The sequence below is a fragment of the Calonectris borealis genome, chromosome 3, assembly GCF_964195595.1.
Source record: "Calonectris borealis chromosome 3, bCalBor7.hap1.2, whole genome shotgun sequence".
NCBI lineage: Eukaryota > Metazoa > Chordata > Aves > Procellariiformes > Procellariidae > Calonectris > Calonectris borealis.
This window is the reverse complement of record NC_134314.1, coordinates 50,162,989-50,180,803: the sequence shown is the minus strand read 5'-3', so window position 1 is coordinate 50,180,803 and position 17,815 is coordinate 50,162,989. Positions and strand designations below refer to the sequence as shown.

The 17,815-nt window shown below is 38.1% G+C and overlaps 1 protein-coding gene across 2 annotated transcripts in view; it reads left to right on the top strand.

Moving 5' to 3' along the window:
* PREP (prolyl endopeptidase) overlaps positions 1-17,815 on the top strand; it is a 117,521-nt gene that overhangs the window by 44,534 nt on the left and 55,172 nt on the right. For both annotated transcript variants that reach the window (XM_075145580.1, XM_075145581.1), the window contains exon 8: positions 16,193-16,384. In XM_075145580.1, the coding sequence (XP_075001681.1) occupies positions 16,193-16,384 (192 nt within the window). The remainder of the gene's footprint in view (positions 1-16,192; positions 16,385-17,815) is intronic.

Genomic DNA, 17,815 nt, shown 5'->3' with positions numbered 1-17,815 from the left:
ATACGATGGATAGTGGCTTAGCAACTTCATCCGCCAGTTCTCTCGGGACCTGTGGATGTATCTCCTCGGGTGCCATGGACTTGTGCACCTTCAGGTTTAAGAAGGCCTTAAGAAAAAAAATTTGGAAAATCCCATGCAATATGACAATACTACACTGGACATACGTGGAGGTTGGGATATGGCAGATTTCATATGAGCATATACAACTTTAAGTCTTCTCTGTCATGTATAGAGATTATGATATAGTTTTTCATTATTATAGTCATCTTTGGGTGTGTGTTTGTTTTAGTTGAACTAGTCTAATTCAGCACACAGATTGGCATATAGGAGGGGATTATACTCTTGTGGAGTATATTTCAAGTCTGGTATCAACTGATTTCCCGTAGTTCTGAATTTATTTATATTGTAAAGTCATAGGTTAGAAAATTACATTGCAGTTTCTCATTGCAGTAGGGTAGATATGCTGTACTTAGGGAGGGTTGTTAGAGTTAAGGTTGGCTAGCTCATTTGTGAGATTTGTTTCTCAGTGTATGTTAGAAATGTGGTACAATTTTTTTGAAACTTTTTTACCTATATGTTAAGAGACCTGCTTGCTCAGAGCAAAGTTTTATTTTGTTGGTCTGAAAGACCAAAAAAAAAATTCATTTATCATTTTCCCTCAAGCAACACAATATCCGGTTGAATTATTTTGCTTATATTTTCAGGATAGAGTAGAGAAGTGGTGGGGGGGATCCATCTTGGGAAAAGAAAGAAGAAACAGGAATGCAAAATAAAACGGTATGTTTCATGTGTGGAAATGAAAAACACTTATCAAATATCTGCCTGACAGAACTCAGAAGATGACTGTGAATTCAGGGATGAGTCAGCTACTGTGGGAATTATTAAGCAACACAGTATAGCCCGTAACAGGCTTACAGGAGTTCAGATATTTCTTTCCTCAGCAGATAGAAGGAATGTGTAGTCTTTCCTTTTTACTTTTATTTACGTATAGCATGTTTTTATAGCAAGAAAAAGAATTCCTTCTTAATTTCAAATTAAATTCATTAGTTTCTGGCTGTTTTGAAACGATTAATGCAATAGGATAAGCATATCCAATTGAAAAAAACAAAGCTGTAAAACCTTTCTTGCCTCCTTAAATTGTGAACTTTTTTCATATTTATGATCAATTACGTGCCTGTCCTGTTTTTACTGGATATTAGACAATACAAATAAGTAAGTAAATCTGCAGCTTTTCTATCTTACAGGCTGAAAGGGAAGATTGTCCCACAAGAATCAGCAAGAAATAGAATAGAATGAAATAAAAAGTTCACTCCTTTTTGCTAGCAATCTATAAGTAGTAGGAACAATGCTTTGCTTTCCAAAGCAGCAGAACAATATTGTCGCTGTTCCTCTGTCTCTCATCCCAGATGGTGTTGGGTTTTTTTGTGGCTCCTTTAAGTTCTTCTTTACCCCATTGGTCTTTTCTGACTAAGAGTTTGGTAAACAGTGATGCTCAATCAAAATGCCTTGTTGTTTTGAGGCATCTGACTTAGGTTTTAGCTCACTTACCTTTTGGTTATCTTTGTTGTTTTAAATAATTTCCATTTTTTTCACAGAATGTGATGCTTCCTTTCCAAGAATGGAAGTCATCTTCAGTCATCATGCTAGTGAAGGATTGCTGTACTGCTGTACTTACAAATAAGGAATATAATATATATTTCCATGTTTTGTTCCATATTGGATATATCTGTAACATGATCTGGACATTACAACACTGAAATATTTCAATATTTATCTTTCAGATTCTTTGCTACCCCATGGAACCTGCAGTCCTGAGCTACATTTCCATTCTATAAAATTCAGACAGAGACAGGGACCACACAGAAAAGGATGCATGATAACCTGCCTACTGAGCTACTGAAATTAGGAAATAGGCAGTGTTGAGGTGAGAGAGACGAGGTTGAAACTACATGGGATGTAGGCACTCCATGTTCAATAAGTAGCTACCTCTCTCAGGTATCACAAAATATGCAAGGAGGTGGTGTTTTTCCCAGAATGGCCTAGCGTGGAGAGCACATACTATGTCTTTGCTTTGACTGTGGATGTTGTCTCTTGGGGTGAGACTCTGTATTCACTCCATACTTTGCCTTCAGCTGAGTTTCTTATCTTAGATATTATATATATTTTAATCAAATCGGAATCTAAAAAGTGACATTTTAAGTACTTGGGGAAAACATGTTCCTTGTGGAAATCATCTGCTGGGACCTCTGTCACTTCTGTGCATTTCCGTACAGTATTCTAGATGTCAACCAATCCAAAGTAAATTGCTTTGATGTAGAGGACCTTTGGCTTAACTTTCTTGCAAGTTATCTTTTTATGAAATGTGGTTTGCCCAATATTTGCCACTTCATTATTGCTTTAGTAATCTTGAGTTAATGCATTTCATTAACTTCCTGCACAGCATGAGTTGTGGACTCTCTTTGCATGTACTCAATTTAAATTATAAGCGAGGAGATAATGATATCATTAAAGACTCTGTGCAAGCATGACATTTTATTAGTTCTGCTGTACTAAGGGCAGTTGTATCTTGTGCATTCATTGATTCTTGATATGTCTCAGTGTCTGTGGACAGTGGAAGTTAACTTGCCCTGTGTTGGGGAGGAAATGATCTTCACTCTGAGTGGAGATCACATCTAATAAATGGGAGTAGACTACTTCTAAATGTTTAAGAAATTTGAAGGATTTGACTTGTTTATTTCTACACTTGAAACTTTAAGTGTGTCAGATAGCCCTTCCCCCTTTACTATATGTGATTATTCATGATATTTTGTCAACAGCCACAGGTTAATTGAATTTGCAGTGCAATCTTCTGTAATAATCCTTGTCAGTTTGTTTTCCTTGGAAGATAACCTACACAGCAGTGTTTCTGTTTCTTTCCACGAACATTATAGGGAGCATCTGAGCATCTTTTCTGCTTCCCAGATTAGCTAAAATGTTTTTCATGTTTCCCTTCCCCCCTTCACAATCTTTATACTGTATACAGACTGAGTCATTTTCCTCTTCAAATATTCAGGTTGTTTGGTAGATTTTTAAGTGGGCCATTGTGAGCTATTTGTGCCAAGAACGCTCCTTTTTAGAATAGAAAATCACTGTGATAAGTAACTTATGACAAATACATAACTATTTTTTTATGAGAATTTTAAATTAGTCTGAAAAGATAAGAGGTTTGGGGGATATTGTTTCCCCTACTCCACTACTCCCACATGCATCTTGTGAATCCCCACTAGGTTAACCCAGTTTACGGCTTAGTTTTTACCACAAAACACTTCATGTTAGAAATGACTAGGTTTATCGGTTGGAATTTTATGTTTACAACTAACTTAACCAAATACACTTTAAAAAAAAGCTTGTATTATCTCATATCAAAGTGTTTTGCAAGTACTTCATTCCTTAAGACTAGATACCTCATAATTCACAATATTGTGGCAAGACAATACTGGGAGAAGACAGCCGGGCTGTTCTTCAAGCTTTTGGGGGAACTCCCTTGCTATACTTTCCTTCAAGTAGCTGTGGATATGGGGGCTTTTCCCTTCATGCTTGCCTCTTTGGTTGCTTATGGGGTGGGATTTAGAAAGATGAGGGAAAATTAAAATGATGGGATTCTTGTCAGGATTTCACCACTCTTTGTCAGTCACTGAACCAACTAATACAGTTTAATTTTGCTTTATGAAATTTCAGTAGCAGAGGTGTAACAGCTGTACATTTTCTCAGGAAGGACAGCACTGCGGGTTCATGTCCAGGTTATCCCTCATTCAAGACTCCAGATTTCCCTACTTACCTTGCCAAACTACAAGTAGGATTTTCAAGTCTTGACTCTTATAACAAACATTTAAAGGTGATCTAATGCTAAGTATTTCTTTAAAAAACAAACACACACATTTTCCCAGTAGCTGAGCATTGTAAGGCACAATTTTTTAGTAGCTATTTTATCAAACTTGTCTTCCAGAATACAGACTGCACTCAAGTTTGCTTGTGTGTTGAACCAGTCAAACAAGAAAACTTCTCTCATTAATCACTTTGCTTAACTATTATTCTTGGTATACCTGAAAATGCCTCATATTAGCCAAACAGCCAGATATACAGTAATCAAGCAATTATATATTAGCAAACCTTGTTGTACACCTTAAAAAAAAAAAAACAAAAAAAAAAACCCACCAAAACCAAAAAAACAGCAACACAAAAAAACCACCAAAAAAACCCAAACCAAACAAAAACCCAGCGGTGCTTTTTCTGTAGCATGTCTCTTACTGTTTCTGTGCCTGGTAATAATTTTGGTTTTCCCTTTTCTTGAGAAATGAGATTGTTTCTTTTTGATTAGATTGTCCGCCTTGACTATTTATTCTCTTGAATGTGTGGTTTGGTGCGGGGAAGGGGATTTAGCACAAATCTGTTGGTGTGCAACAAGAAATAAATGAAAGCTTTTGGCTATGAACTTAAACCAACATGACATTGGTCTTGTTGAAGTTGTTCTTAATATTGACCTTTTTCTTTATTTTGTATTGTGGTAGCAGCTGGAAAGCCTAATAAAAAAATCGGGATCCGCTTGTTGTGAGTACCATAGAGCTGATTTATGAGTAACTGACTCAGAGCTCTGGGCAGAGCCCCGCTTTCCTCTTCCTGGGGGAGCTGAAGCATGAGAATAGAGGGGAAAAAGGAGGGATATAAGGCAGCATGGGGAGCAGAAGAGGTAGCTCTCGTTATAACCTCTGGGCACATAGAAACTGTGAAAGGCTGCTGTGACTTCTGGAATGCAAAAAGTTGAGAGGGATGGCTCGTTGGAAAGCACAGCCTGGGTTGTTGGATTGGAAGGGATTGCACTGGCTAGAAGCTAAACACAGGTTTGTATAAATTGGAGGTACAAGGAATTTGGGGAGAGAGGACAGTGGTAGGGGCTCTTATGCTTGGGTACTGGGCTGCTTGGAGATGGGCAGTTTGTGTCTGGTGGAAATAGTGGGAAGTGATGGGAGGACACGTATTCGGGAAGAGGCGCTAGTATGAAATATTTGAGAACCACTGGCTTGGAAAGCTGCAATAAAAATTGAGCAAAAACTGAAGTTCACAACCTGCTGGTTGCTTAGTCATTGTCAGCTGGAACTGCTTTGTACTAGACTGGCAGAGACAGGTTGCAAGAAGGAATTTAAGACCAGGGTTATCAGCCATAAGAATTTTTATTTTGTTCCTTTGTTTAGAAAGTTGTTCTTTTTTTCCCCCTGTACTGAAGAAAGCATGTATGTGGCTTCAGGGCAGGTGGAAAAACAAAGGTGACATTTGTCCACTTCCTGTTGAAAATAGGATTATCTGGCCTTTTGTATTTTAGTTTAGTCTTGCAATTTATAAGGCTCTCTCTAAAAAAAAAAAAAAAAAAGCGCAATGAACAGTGCTGTATACAGTAAAATCAAAAGGCTGAGTCAGTATGTGCCGCGTAGGCTGAAGAAGTGGATCAAAACCTTTGTAATGAAAATGAACAAGAGAAAAAGTATAATGAGGAATCAGTAGACATCAGCTAGAAAGTAGAATGTGGTGGGAGGGAGAGTACTCTTCTTTTTTTGAAAGACTGTTCTGTAATTGAAGTAACTTTAAAAAAAAAAAACTTTCAAAAATCAATATTGAAACAAGACCATTATATCCTAGTTCCCTAACAAATAGGGACAAAAAATCAGCTGAGTCTTGGAAAATACGTGGAAGCCTCAACAATAGAGTGTTTACTTTAAGAAAACACTTTCATATCCCTTAAATGGCAATTCCAAAGAGTTTTGCTTTCAATGTAATTTTTTTTTTTAATTGGAGGCAAATCATTAGCAATAAAATTAAATAGCTTGCTATTAATTTGAGCAAGGAGATCTTCATGCTGCTACTGTCTGACTGGACATTACATTTATAAATAGTATTCACAATGAAGTTATTTTTTAGATTATGTATTTGTGCTTTTCTTTGTGTATATTAGAGAGTGTGGCATGAGAGAGAGATCACCTTTGGTTCCTGTTTTTCTGTTGCTGTGTTCTACTGCATGAGGGCATAAGCTATAACTCACAAAACAAAGCATATATATTCTCTTCTCCTGTCTTTTGAGTGATCATCCAAATGGAAGTAAAACAGAAGCCTTGAAACTGATGGAGAAATCTCTCCTCATAAAAGTGCTTGATTTCTTTCTTATGGGCTAATCTTTGATAGATCTTGACATGTCTGAACTTTTTAACTCAAAGGAATAAATTTTGCCTCCTTCCATTTATTTATTTTTTAAATTGCAAATACATTAGCTTTCCATGATCATTGAGTAGCCATCATCCATCATCTGCAGGATGAGTGGCACTGAGAGCCTTCTCAGTTCAAACACAACAGTCGCATTCCTTTCAGGGACCTCTTAATATCTCCTCTCCAGTATTCCCTCCAGCAGACGTTCATAAGTGAAGTCAGGTCCCAAAAGATTAAGAGATCTTACTTTCAAAGAAAGTCCGAATTGTGGAAAACCTCTCTTGCCTTTGGAGACCAGAGTGAGACACTTAATTAAATATTTGTGGCTGTGAAGAAGAAGGAGGCAAAAACCCCCTGAGTTCGTTTGCGTAGCTGCCTGGCTCAGAGCAAGAGCTTGAGAGCAAGCTGAGTATTGCATGATTCAAAAAGAAGTTAGATTCTGATGTGGAAGTAGATGTCTGAGTGAAGGGCTGCGTTCTGCCATTCATTTCCCAGGATACGTTATGAACATATCACTGGGGCTCCTGAAACAGTCTCTTCCAATTTGAAGCACACTGTGAGATTATCTGTCTTCTATTGAACGTAAAAACTATTGTGGATTTGTACTGTGGCAAACTCCGGAGTAAATGCTCAGTTTTCAAAACCTCGTTTCGTAGAGGATACTTGAAATTTGGAAGCCTTTGACTGTATGGATTTCCAGGGTCTGAGGAGTCTCTTGAATAGAAGTCTGTTGGATCTGACTTCCTTTAGTGAGCCAGTATTCAGCAATGAAAATGTGCTTCTGCGTGAAAACTCAGGTGCTTTTTATATGGTGACTGCACCCTCAACCATGCAACCTTGTGCAATTAAACTGATGACTGGTACAAGTAGCAGTGGTGAAAATTAAAAGATTAACCTTCATCTGCCTGTCAACATAATTGTTACTTTTGCAGGTTATAAGCTTCTTTCAGTCAGCATATTCACCACTACCACCTTGTTTGTTTGTTTTTGTTAGTGTTCTGGGACACCAGAAAAGGATGACAACTATATAAACTGTTGTCATCCTAAGTATCTTGTGGTTCCTGTCCTCATAGGTCTCTTCTCTGGTGACAAATGATGTGAAATTTTATAGTAGGGATAAAACTTTTCATATTATTTTAAAAAAGAATTTCAACTTTCTTTGGTATCCGCAGTAACAAGTGCAGAAATACTGAGGTTAAAAAAAAAAGTTTTTGACATTGGAAACAGCAGAAACAGCACTGTGTTTTTCTTTAAAAATACTTTTTTTTTATGTCCAACTGAATTAGTTAATTGTTAGACTAATCAATTCTTTACTAGATACCAAATATAGAGAATAAAACGTAGGGAGGAATAGCTAGCTATTTACACACAAGCATGATCTGTCAGCCTCTTATGTTTTGCAGTTAGGTTGGTTGTGGGATTGGGTTTTTTTATTTGTTTTGTTTGCTTCTTTTTTAAGAAAGCTGCTGGTGGAGCAAAGTCAGAAGGAGTAATGTCTGTAGAACAGGGTAGCTGACTCATAATTTCAGAGTATTTCTGAAGAAAAGTCTTCAGCAGTTGGAAGGTCCAAATCAAGTGAAGATTCACAGTTGATGCAGCTGCTGACAGGAGAAGTAGGAAGCAAGATGTTAACATCAGTGTGGTGGCTCAAGGTTTGCAGGTGAAGTAAAACTATTTCGATTAGACATACTCTAGCTGGTAGAAACCTCCTAAGCACTGAGGTTCTTGGGTACTTTTGTGCTTTCAGGATAGAGTCGCTGAGACAGACTGGAGGGATGGGCACAGTGCATCAATGTATAGCCATGATCTGTTCTTCTCGGCTCTCATTTCACATAGGAAGGTGCTGTACATCACTACTTGAAAGCTGTGTACTGTAGCTATCCTAAAGCAAACTAAAATTGTTTTAACATACTCTGAAAAATGACAGCAGCCTAATACTGGATCCTCTGTTATATCTAAATATCCAGCAGTCATCAGTGTGAGTTACAGGATGCTCTCTGATATGATAAGAAATATAGGGAGAATACATTAAATAAGTACTTGTAGGGAATTACGGCCAAGTGACATGCAGTAGTTGAACGTTGCCTGTTACAGTGTATAGGGTAAATCCAGGAAAGGAAAATAGAAAATATAAATGGGAGAATACTAAAAGGAGATGTGACTACTAGACAAAGTTTAAATTTCACCGTGAGATTTGGGTTGTTTTTTTTTCCCCTGTGATGAAAGGCTTTATGTATACTGTGATTAAGATTTGCAGAAATGGAAAGAGGTTGCCGGGTACCACTAGCAATTGGAACAAATTTTCAGTTAGTGACTGACAGTCCAAGGGCAAAAGATATTTTTCTGCTATAGCAAAGGTGTTCAAAACTTGACATGTATATATATGTCCATATATAGAGAGGTATAAATATATATAAATATATGTATACCTGTGTATTGTAAATTTTAAGCCATTTTAAATGTACTACAGGCTATGTAGATAAGTTAATACTGGAAAATGGAATCTATAAAGGATGCAGATGATTCTTTACAAAAATAAAATCTGGGGAGTAAGAGTTTCTCTTCAGTGGGAAACATATAAAAAGCAGAAATTATGAGGGAATGAGTGATTTTAATCCATTTTCCTGATACTGAAAAAGAAAGAACACTAACAGAGTCTTAAATTGTAGAGTTTAACTATTTATTTCCTTCTAGAAATAAAGATGAAAAAAAAAATCCAGAGTTCAAAGAGTAGATGCAGAGACTTTGTAAAATTTACCTTAAAAATACAGTGAGGTAAGAAGGAAATAGTATGACAACTAAAAAATGAGATTTTTATCTTCACAGGATTTAAGACCTAATATAGAGACACATTCATTTCTGTTTATAACATTTTCAGTAAAGTGTGTACTTTGACTCTTAAATGAATGGGGAAAACATAGAAAATGAAAGTAAGTAAATAAGTTGAAAGCGCTTAATAATGCATGTACCTATGTGACTTCTGCTTTTATAAGGCTTTTTGGCAGTGTCCAGTTTTTTGGAACTGAAAGTGTTAAGGCTGTGAAGTTACTGTCCTCTTATGTCCTAGGATGTGCTGTTGTATAGATGCATATGTTGATTAATCTGTCAGTAGCAAAGCATTGAACTAAACCAGCATGTTTCTCTCTCTTCTGTCTCCCATGCTGGTAGTACTGAATACATTGATCATTCAAGTTTAGGAGGTGGACGTGTTATAATTGTAGTGTAAAACATACATACATAAACCCCATATCCTCTAAAGTTACAGTTTTGCATGTAGATACTCAAGGTGGATCTCTCTCTCCCCCCCCCCCTTTCCCCCCTTCCCCCCAAACCAAAATGACACTGTTTTTAAGGCTTTTCTGTGAGCAGATTAGATTTAAAGGCATTTTTTGTTTGATTTGTATTTTCACTCTGTTTAAAAAATCTTCCTTATTGAAATCATTGAGCAAATTATCATCTTTAAGATGAAAGGCAAACTGAATTCCAAATAACTGATGAGCAGCTATCAAAATTAATTCAATTTAGAAAGTAATATCTCTAGCTAAGTTGGAGGCTCAGTTGTTAAGGCTGAAGATAACTGGCTGGGTTGATGGGTTTGGTTTTTTTCAAATCTTTTTAACATTCCAGTTATGATTCAGAGACAAACACATTATGTGCTTATCTTCCAGTGCCTCCCTGAAAAATCAATTCAGAGTAAAATCTAAGTGTTGAAAAATCGTGATCTTTCCTTGAGTAAAAGTTTACCTGCTTAATGCTTGTACTGTAATGAAATTTGGCATGTCTTTTTTGGGTAGAAAGCCTGTCCCATCGTTATGAGCCGAACTTCTTTGTTCACTTCCTGAGCATTCTCTCCCATTTCCAGAAAAACTGTCTTACAAAAAATATAATTGACAAGTTAGAACAGAATATAAATTTATAGAGGTTAACGCTTGCATCTTCATCTGATAGTTTTGACTGCTAAAGTATATGAAAAAAGCCAAATCAGAGTGTTTACCTTGTCCATAAAACTTTTCTCCACAACATCAGATAAAAAACCCTACAATTAGCTGATTACTAAGCCCTGTCTCTCCAGCCGGCACAGTCGAGAGGTTATTTACCACAAATGGATTTTTTGGCCTTTCCATGAAACGTGAAATATGGAAGGAAGTATTGAGAATATTTTGTGAACTGATGAACAGTGACTCTCAGCCACTCTATCCTCTCTGTCTGGCTTTCTGTGATCATTCTTGCTGTTACAATCAGTTTGTTCAAATTAGCTTTTCCTTCTCCTGTAGTTGTCATCGTTCAGCCACAAACCTGCTTCATCACAGAGAGAGCTCTCAGCAGACAAACGAATGTGTTGCTACGTTCAGAGGCCAGTACAAGATTGAGGGCTTAATCTGTGATGCTTACTGATATAATTTCCCTTTTGATCTTCTATGGATCCAAAAATTTTGTTTACAAATTCTGTCTGTGCATTCTATGTTGCTTTTGTCTTAAACATTGTAGAAGAAGGGCCAGCTCTGTAGGATTATGTTTTTCTGTTATGTGGTGTGGCTTTATTGTCCACCGAATAAAGGTTATAAATCCTCTACCTGCAGTTCCTATTGTAATGCAATTATTTGATGATGGATAACTGGCTGGTATAAAGTGCATATAGGCAAAAGCATCTATAGCTCTTCAGCAATGTGTTTTAGTGAAAGGACTGGCAAAGAAAAGGATTAGGTTATAGCAGCAGTATACAGTAAACTGTCAAGATCCTCAACCTCATGCTTTTCCCATGTATAATAAATCTGTCTCATTGTATGCTTATGTAGATTAAATTGAAGTCTTCAGTGGCTCTGGTGTTAAGGATAAGGGAGCCTGGACTACAAATGCCACTTCTCAATGGCTTTCCTCAAAGACAGACATTCTCAGAGGGCTGCTGGTTAAACCTGCAAATCTCTATCAAGATCCAGTTCTTCACCTCCAACCTGCCCTCCTTTCTTTTAAAGAAGAATGAACTGAGTGCCCATCCTTTGCCTTGTTTTTGGAGGGCTTTTTAAAGTCATAACTTTCAGATGTACTGTTCTTTTTGTTACTGAGAGGCTGTTTGTTCTGGGTTTGAGTCTGAAGCAAGAGTCCTTCACCTGCCTCTAGATCATGGTAACCAACCTCCCATTCATGGACCTTGGTGCCCTTTTTGCTGGAGGGCTTCAGAGGTGAGGAGGAACTGGTTTGCATGAACTGTTTGGGGGTCAACAGACCATTCCTTGTTTCTGAGACTCTGTAGTCCCTCTCCTGTTTCCATAACTGGATAGATACATGCATGCCACATGACACCGTGCACACATTCACTTTTGGTCAGGTGTGTAACCAGCAAGTGAGTGTCCATCCGGCCGTATGATGGGATGTATGCATGTACCTCATTTGGTAAGAATGGGTGTGCTGATTACATGAGTCTTCATGATGCGGTGGAGAACTATGGTGTTCTATGACCTGTCTGGGACCAGCATCCTTGCTCTGACAAAAGGTTTGGGCACCACAGCTCCCAATCATGCATTGTTTTGTACACTTTATCATGCTCTGTGTACTTATCTTTTCTCTAATGTAAGGCATAAGGTATTTTCATAGGTCATTTTATATGAAAACTAGGTTTTAGGCCTTTTATCATTACTTCTGGTCTATTTTGAACCTCTCTTTCCTGCATCTTGTCTAGCTCTTGGGAAGACTGTCAGTCATCCACCCCTGCAGAGCCCTTTCCAGATGCCTGTTGTCTTAGTGAAACCACATAGTTCATCTCTGTATTTCCTTAGCTGTATGCACTTTAAGTAAGGCATCAGGTTTTTTGACTATGGCTGTATATTTGTTGATACCTTCACTGACTTTCTCAGGTCACTTGGGAACTGGTGCACATGACTTAGTGTTGCAACAAGTTACTTGGGAGGCTTTGTGTTGTCCCATCTAGATTGTGTGTAGATATCTTTATTATTCTTCCAGAAGTTATAATGAGGGTCCTCCATGATCAAGCGCACTTTCCCATATCTGCACTGCATGCTAAACCACTTTTTTGCTTACCTCTGATCACTGGAACATTCTCTTCTGATGCTTAGATAACAGCTCTCAGCCCAGCTCATTCAGCATCTGTAAGAGTATGCTCTGTTCCTCACGTACAGAGAACGTGCTGTAAGGAAGCGAGCACTGCTGGAGGCCCTCAGTACATAGTTCCCCATGCTTTTGAATGTTTAACTAGTTACTGCAGAATCATCCATCCTAAATTCTGGCCAGGTGAAAGCTGCACACAGATACCTTTCCTAGTACTCAGTAGTCACACTTGCAAACAAAAGACAGACATGAAGAAAAAGAAGAGTTATGCTTAATCTACTTGCACAGAGTTTGAATTGGAAATGCATGTCTATCTAGACAGACTTGTAGATGTATTCCTGACACTTACAGAAAGACAGAATCTTTGACGAGGTGTGCTTTATACTTCAAATTATGTTCATTCAAGCAAACTCTCCTCCTGGTGTAATGTGCTGTCTTTAATAAAAATCTGCCTTGTCCATTCCCCTGGGTTTTTTGGGTACTGAAGAGAGGAGTTTTATGAGACAAGCAGAGCCAGGCTAAGCGGTTGCTGCCATGGAAAGGAGAGATGTCCCATCTATCTTCTCATGCTCTGGATTACCTAACACCATCCCTTCCTCTTGAGTCAGTCAGCCTCTTCACTGGTCTGACCCTGTGGTTAGGTGATTGAACTCACTGATCTGTCACGGGGAAAAAAAACCTGTAAAATAGAGATTAGTTTTCTTCTAGGTAAGCTAATTTAATCAGCTTTACTATTCACTCGGGCAAATGCCAAACCAAGCATGAAGGAGGAGACACGCTGATGGAGGGAGAAATGGGAGGGTGCAGTTTTGCTGCAGTCGAGCTTATCTTATGGCTCACTGGTAATGAAAAATGTTGTTGCTCCTCTTCAGCCTCTCTCTCTGCTGCTGCTGTGTGCATGCTGGCTGCCTTGTATGTAGTGGCACTCCTCTGCCCGAACAGTGAGCTGGTTCAGGCAGCAAAAGAGAAAACTTTATTTTGTGGCACAATTTTTTTTTTAGTCATTTGGCTCACTGAACCAGCTCACTACCGGGGCAGGTGAGCAAAACAGAAGGAGCTATGTGATGAAGGCTAGGAGCAATGTGATGAAGGACGGACTCCTCTGTGGCAATGAGTAGCTGTTAGCTCAACTTGGCAACAAGGCTAGAGTGCTCGGTAAGTGGGCAGTGCCACGCTAGTAAGCTGCATGGGCCTGCCCCTCCCTTGTGCTGCCACTGGTGTGACCTGGGGATAAATGGTTTCCCACCCCCCATCAGTTTTCAGCCATATTAGTGCCCAGTGAACTGGCCGTGCTGGTTACCAGGTTGTTGTTTCTAGTCCAAAGGAGAGAGCTAAACAGGGTGATCTAAGGCAATGCTAGAACAAACGTCCTTTCAGTCTTGGGCCACAACTGGATCAGCTGCCACCAGCCATAAAGATGCATCCTCTTATGTCTGGTATCTGTCTCATTGTAAAGGGTTTCTTCCTCTCACTGGAAAACTACAGCACATACTCTGTGTGGTAGTGATGTACCTGATGTAATGGTCTCTTTCAGCTGCTTGTAATTGCCTCGTTACCGCCTAGATAGACTTAGACTAGATATTGGCGTATTTAACCACTTCAGTGAGACAATGGTTTAGAGGTAATTCATCTGCAATATTTGTCTTCTAAGAACTATATAACATGCACTTTAACAAGATGAATGCTCTTGATTTTGTAATAACAGCTTAGTGTATCCCTGTAGAATATCAACCCTTTCACTGTTTTGCTAGCTGTTCATTTGGGAGTGGATGAATGAGTTGCAAGGCAGCAATGTAAATCCCTAATGTCACATTATTGTCCTTTTTCTTCACAGAATCCAACTTCTGTTGCAATCATGGAGACTACAGTTATTGTGCACATTTACCATTTAAAAAGTGGTGGTTTTTTTTTTTCAACAGTCTGGGGATTCCTTTTTATGAAGTCTTGTTCTTCTTTAGTAGGATGGTTTCATTCTGTCAGATACTAAAATACAAATGTTCCAATATTGTTACGGTGTTACACTGCAGTTAAGTTTTTTATTTGCTAAAACGCTTGTGCATGTGACTTGAGATCTTAAAACAGTTTCACTGGTGTATATCAGAGTTCACTGTAGGCTGGATTTTCTTTCTTTTACTGGGCATCAAAGCAGGTTTTCTCTATAGAACTCTGAGCAACTGGAGGGACCTAGCAGGATTTTTCTTCAACATGAAATCTCTTCAGAGGGACAAAACTTTGGACCTCAGCGAAAATCAAGATTTAACGTGCAATTGGTTCACTCAGAGACAGGATACTAAGTTGACTGGATTGTCTGGAAAGTTTGTATTACAGCAGTATGAAAAGTAGAATTTAATTGGCTAATCTATCACTTTGCATGAAGAGACAGGGAAGTTTTCCTTAAACCAAAACGGCAATTAAGAGATATGAGCTTTATGAATGTACTAGGCCTGGCTATACTTTCTTATTACATTTAATGGGTTTAAAATGACCTTAGCCATCTCACTGCTTCCTCAATTATTCTTTTCTTTTTTTTAAGCTTACAGTAATTACAGCTCAGCTATGATCTACTTCCATTATTCTGCTCAGCTTTTAATATTATAAAGTAAGCTGATGAGCTGTTTTATTGACGCAAACATTACATTATAGAGTTTCATGAACAGATTTATGCACAGTTTATTTGTTTATACTTAAAAACAAAGACCCAGCCTTTAGTTTTAGGAAAGAGGCAGAGTGCGCCAAATGTTATTTTAAGTTATAAAAGCTTTAATTTCACGTATTAATAAGGATTCTGATTTTTCAGCATAGCTAATGTATGATGCGTAAGTTTGGTTGATATGTTGGGTTGTAGGTATAACAAGCATATTACAGATCTGATCTAGCCTTGCTTTTTCTTTCTATTGGCCCCTAAACCTATTGCAAAACAGTAAACTGTGAATAAAAAGTAGTGGAGTCTTTCAGTCCCAACTCCAGGTTGAGTCAATACTAAGACTGTGGTACAGCGTGAGTAAACTGAGGCAATTCATGTTTGAGAGAAGTGCGCTTCTATTAGTGAGCGTGATATTCTAGAAGGTTGATAGGGAAAATGCAATTTCATTCTTCGCAAACCCAGAAGTTAACATTTTAGCTAACTGTCTGTAGTTGTCCTTTGGTGATGACAAGCTTCTGCAGAACAGCGCTTCAGGAATGTTTCTGAATTGACAGGGAAATTCCTGATATTGAAGTTTTATTGTACTCATTCAAATAGCATCATTTCTATTCTGTGGGAGGTTCTAGGCTTTTAAGGAGGATGGAAAACTTTCCACTTCAAGAAAAAGTAATTTTTTTTGCAGAAAGAAAAAAAAGAATAATAATTTATTTTATAATTAAACAGTAATTTTAAAAAAGCTATTAAAAATAAAATTGCGCTTGAAAGCTTAGTGCAGAGTCTTTTGACTCAGCTGCAACTCCCCATTCTAAGAAGTCTGTATAAGTGGGGGCTTGTGAGCTCCGTTGGCAAGAACCTGGTGTGCTTGGCAGTGTTGGCTCCACGGCAGTCAGTGTGGTAGAAGCACCTCTGTAGCAAACATCTGAGCTTTCCAGCAGCCCCTTAGGAAAGCTGGTGAAATGCTAGACATAGTTCTGTCAATATTCTGGGTGTATTTTGCTAGAAATTCCTCAAAACCAGTATGTTAACATGTCCGTGAACTGGCATTTTTCCACTGCAGCCTATTAGTGTGGAGAATTCTTTGTAAGTTCTTAATACTTAGTACATATTCAGCCCTTTCCATAGCTGTACCTCTTCTGGTCACTGCCATTGTTCAAGAAGGAGCCTACAGCAATTGTCAGGAAGACCTTGCCCTTGGGTGTTAACAGGTTTTGTTTCAGGAGGTGAAGAAATTACATTATATGTTTAATCTTGCAGGAATTCTTCAATGGGTGAAGCTGATAGATAACTTCGAGGCCGAGTATGAGTATGTCACCAATGAAGGAACAGTGTTCACTTTCAAGACAAACCGCCATTCTCCAAATTACCGGTTAATCAACATTGACTTCAGTGACCCAGAGGAATCCAAATGGAAAGTTCTCGTCCCTGAACATGAAAGAGATGTTCTAGGTATGAGTTCATATCAAGTAAAAGACTTTCAGTTCTGCTTTTTTCAAATTAATTCAGTAATTAGTTTATTGAATGATCTTGTACAGACCTTCTTAGTTTTTTCCTGTGTTTAAACTTTGTTTAGGATTTGCGATTAAAAGACTTGCTGAGGCTCGATAGATCTAGGGTCCGTTTCTCTCTCTCTCTCTAACATCCTGTGTGGCCATAGTGAAGTTGCTTCATCTATCCTTGTTTTAGTTCTGTTTGTAGGAAGTGAGGGGAAAGTATTTTCCTGCTTCATGTCAGTGTAGTAAACATTTACTAGACAGACAAGGATTACAGCAAGAGGGACTTTGTAAGCAGAAGGAAGGGAAAGAGCAAGTCTGGCAGTAGTGCAGCACACTATGAACAGAGTTGGTCAGAGTTTGAGACAGGATTTTCTGTTGTTCCTGGGATAAGAGGAGTAGACAACACTTGAAAAAAGCCTTAGGAAAGTTGAAGGGCATGGAATTCTCTAAGAATAAAATCAAGTTCAAAGCATAAATCTTTGGTTTTGATATAATTAAAATAAAGGTGTATTTTTTTAATACCATCATTTTTGGGAAAATTCCATTGAAACTTAGAATTAGTTTCAGATAATACAGAAGAACCTTCTCTGAACTGTTTCTGACAGATGCTTTGTGTACATTTATGTAATCTGTTCTCCATACAGTACCAAATACAATTATGAATTATCCGACTAGCATAACTACAGCTATTCAAAAAGACTCTAAATTTTTTTTTTGTTAATCCATCTTTATACAAATTCATTCACGTTTGCTACTTTTCCGGTGAAGAGCTGCTTTGTAGAGGAGTAGAATTCTCTGTGTGTGTGATTGATTTGTGTATATTCAGTAACTTCTGTCTCTCCTCACTAAAACAAACCTATTTGACTACTCTTTCAAATTCCTCTTAAGATCTTGCTTTTCAAGACATCTAAAAAAAAAATCTTAATTTCTGTCTCCATTTCACAATGCATGATTTCTGCCACAGCCTAGACAAGGTATGTCCCCAGTGTGACATAAATGGTGATTCTGAGCATGCCCAGGATTGTTGCAAACGACTGGGGGTCTAGAGTATGGCAAGAATTTTGGTAAACATAACAGTAGCAAAATAGAGCTTGATGACGCATATCTTTTTCTTAAGATTGTGAACTTTTTGAATCAGGAACCACCTGCATCTTAAATGAGGTACCTTTACCTTGTCCCTGCTCATTGCGGGTGGTTGGACTAGATGACCTTTAAAGGTCCCTTCCAACCCAAACCATTCTATGATTCTATGATTCAAGTCCTAAGCGGAGAATAAATAATAGGTGTAAGTGAAAAATTGCTTCCAATTCTAATTTCTGATTGCGTGTGAATTTGCTGACAGTCTGTGAAGCCATGCTTAAGTTATGAGGAACAGCAATTTATA